Raw genomic sequence first — 1,916 nt, 5'->3', positions numbered from 1 at the left:
TTAAAGTAGTTTTTTTAGTAGAATGAGTGTGGTTTATATATAGCTTATCTTCTTATGATGTGAACGATTATAAATTCAGGTGAGACCAGAGACAATCGGGCAGGCAAGTAGAGTAGGCGGAGTCAGTCCTGCTGACATAACAGCTTTGCTCATAACACTAGAATCAAACCGAAGGAGAACTCAAGAGGTAAAGAGAGGAAAAATACTAGAGCATGCCTTGGCAGAATCGAGTCCACAATGGGTAGAAGATAGAGAGCATATGGTTAATACTGATTAAGAAGTTGTACAGGTTAGCATCAACAACTCTCCAAGATTGTACAACCTTGATAATGATTTTGATCTACCGCCATTCTCTCGAATGGCCAAGAAAGATTTACTTTTTTTACTTTTGTGTAACCTCATGGCTGATTTTTTTTGTATGATTCTTTCTGCTTATACGGTTCAAACTCCTCATCATTATCATCAACGTACTTATAAAATAAAGGGCACGAAAAAAAGATTAAAGAGGACGATCTTGTATGAAAATTGTTAATGGAAGATGATGAATTAAATTTTAAATTTGAACTCTTTCATTACTTCAGTACTTTTTTCTAATTTTTTGTTTCCCATCTCTAGCCTACACACAACCCTTCTTCACCTTCGATCGAATCATTTTGGGGTTAAATGGGCCAAGCACTGGAGGGTTCAGCCCAGCTCGATAAACCCGACCCGAATCCATAATCTTAAAAATACCCGACCCAACTTGGAAAAAATCTCCCACATGGCATAATCTGCAAATTTTTTGTTAACACAGTCGCCAAAATGATGCTGCTGAAGCAAATATCACCGGCGTTTCAACTTCGCCGCCGTATCTCCACCCTCTCCTCCGACGGTTTCACTCTCAATCTCCCAAAACTCGAACCCTCCTCCGACGCCGAATTAATCTCCCAAATGCTTATAACAAATCACAACCCATTCCACTTCATGGAATCATCTCTACAGCTCAACGGCATCTCACTCTCTCCCGACCTAATCCACCAAACCCTCCTCCGTCTCCGTCACAATTCCAAAATCGCCCTCTCCTTCTTCCAGTATCTACGCTCCTTACCTTGTCCTTCAACACCAACGCCAACCTCCTTCAATCTCATCATCGATATCCTTGGACGCGTTCGTCAATTCGACGTCGTTCGACAACTCATCGTGGAGATGGATCAAACCTCTCCTGAGACGTTTCTAATCCTAACCAAACGGTTAATCGCCGCGGGGCTTACGCGTCAAGCGGTTCGTGCTTTCGACGATGCGCCTTGTTTCCTCGAGAACCGTCGTTTCGGTGTTGTCGAGTTCGGGTTTCTTCTCGATACGCTTTGTAAGTACGGTTACACGAAGATGGCTGTTGGGGTTTTTAATGAAAGGAAAGAAGAGTTTGGGTGTGATGAGAAGATTTATACGATTTTGATTGCTGGTTGGTGTAAGCTTAGGAGGATTGATATGGCGGAGAAGTTTTTAGCGGAGATGATTGAGTCTGGGATTGAACCGAACGTTGTCACGTATAATGTTTTGCTCAATGGGATTTGTCGGACGGCGAGTTTGCATCCGGAAGAAAGGTTCGAGAGGAATGTGAGGAATGCAGAGAAGGTGTTCGATGAAATGCGTCAGAGAGGGATTGAGCCTGATGTTACGAGTTTTTCCATCGTGCTTCATATGTATAGCCGAGCTCATAAGTCTGAGCTGACGTTGGATAAGTTGAAGCTGATGAAGGCGAAAGGGATCAGTCCGACGATTGAAACATACACTTCGGTTGTTAAATGTCTCTGTTCTTGTGGGAGATTGGAGGAAGCGGAAGAGTTGCTTGAAACAATGGTGGAAACTGGGATAAGCCCGTCTTCTGCGACATACAATTGTTTTTTCAAAGAATACAAAGGGAGGAAAGATGCTAA

General features: G+C 42.8%; 2 protein-coding genes across 3 annotated transcripts in view; both read left to right on the top strand.

The window, feature by feature from the left end:
- The window catches only part of LOC104748646 (tRNA uridine 5-carboxymethylaminomethyl modification enzyme MnmG-like), a 6,603-nt gene extending 6,137 nt beyond the window's left edge, over positions 1–466 (top strand). Inside the window, exon 12 of the mRNA XM_019236776.1 lies at positions 74–466. Within this exon, the coding sequence (XP_019092321.1) occupies positions 74–277 (204 nt within the window). The 3' untranslated portion in view covers positions 278–466. The remainder of the gene's footprint in view (positions 1–73) is intronic.
- LOC104747268 (pentatricopeptide repeat-containing protein At2g13420, mitochondrial-like) overlaps positions 776–1,916 on the top strand; it is a 2,642-nt gene continuing 1,501 nt past the window's right edge. Inside the window, exon 1 of one of the 2 annotated variants that reach the window (XM_010468877.2) lies at positions 776–1,614. In XM_010468877.2, the coding sequence (XP_010467179.1) occupies positions 802–1,614 (813 nt within the window). In that variant the 5' untranslated portion in view covers positions 776–801. Of the gene's footprint in view, positions 1,910–1,916 lie in introns of both variants that reach the window. The other variant, XM_019236943.1, reaches the window with a different exon arrangement.

This window comes from Camelina sativa, chromosome 15 (genome assembly GCF_000633955.1).
Source record: "Camelina sativa cultivar DH55 chromosome 15, Cs, whole genome shotgun sequence".
Classification (NCBI taxonomy): domain Eukaryota; kingdom Viridiplantae; phylum Streptophyta; class Magnoliopsida; order Brassicales; family Brassicaceae; genus Camelina; species Camelina sativa.
The sequence above is the reverse complement of the archived record's forward strand: the minus strand, read 5'-3'. Positions and strand labels throughout refer to the sequence as shown.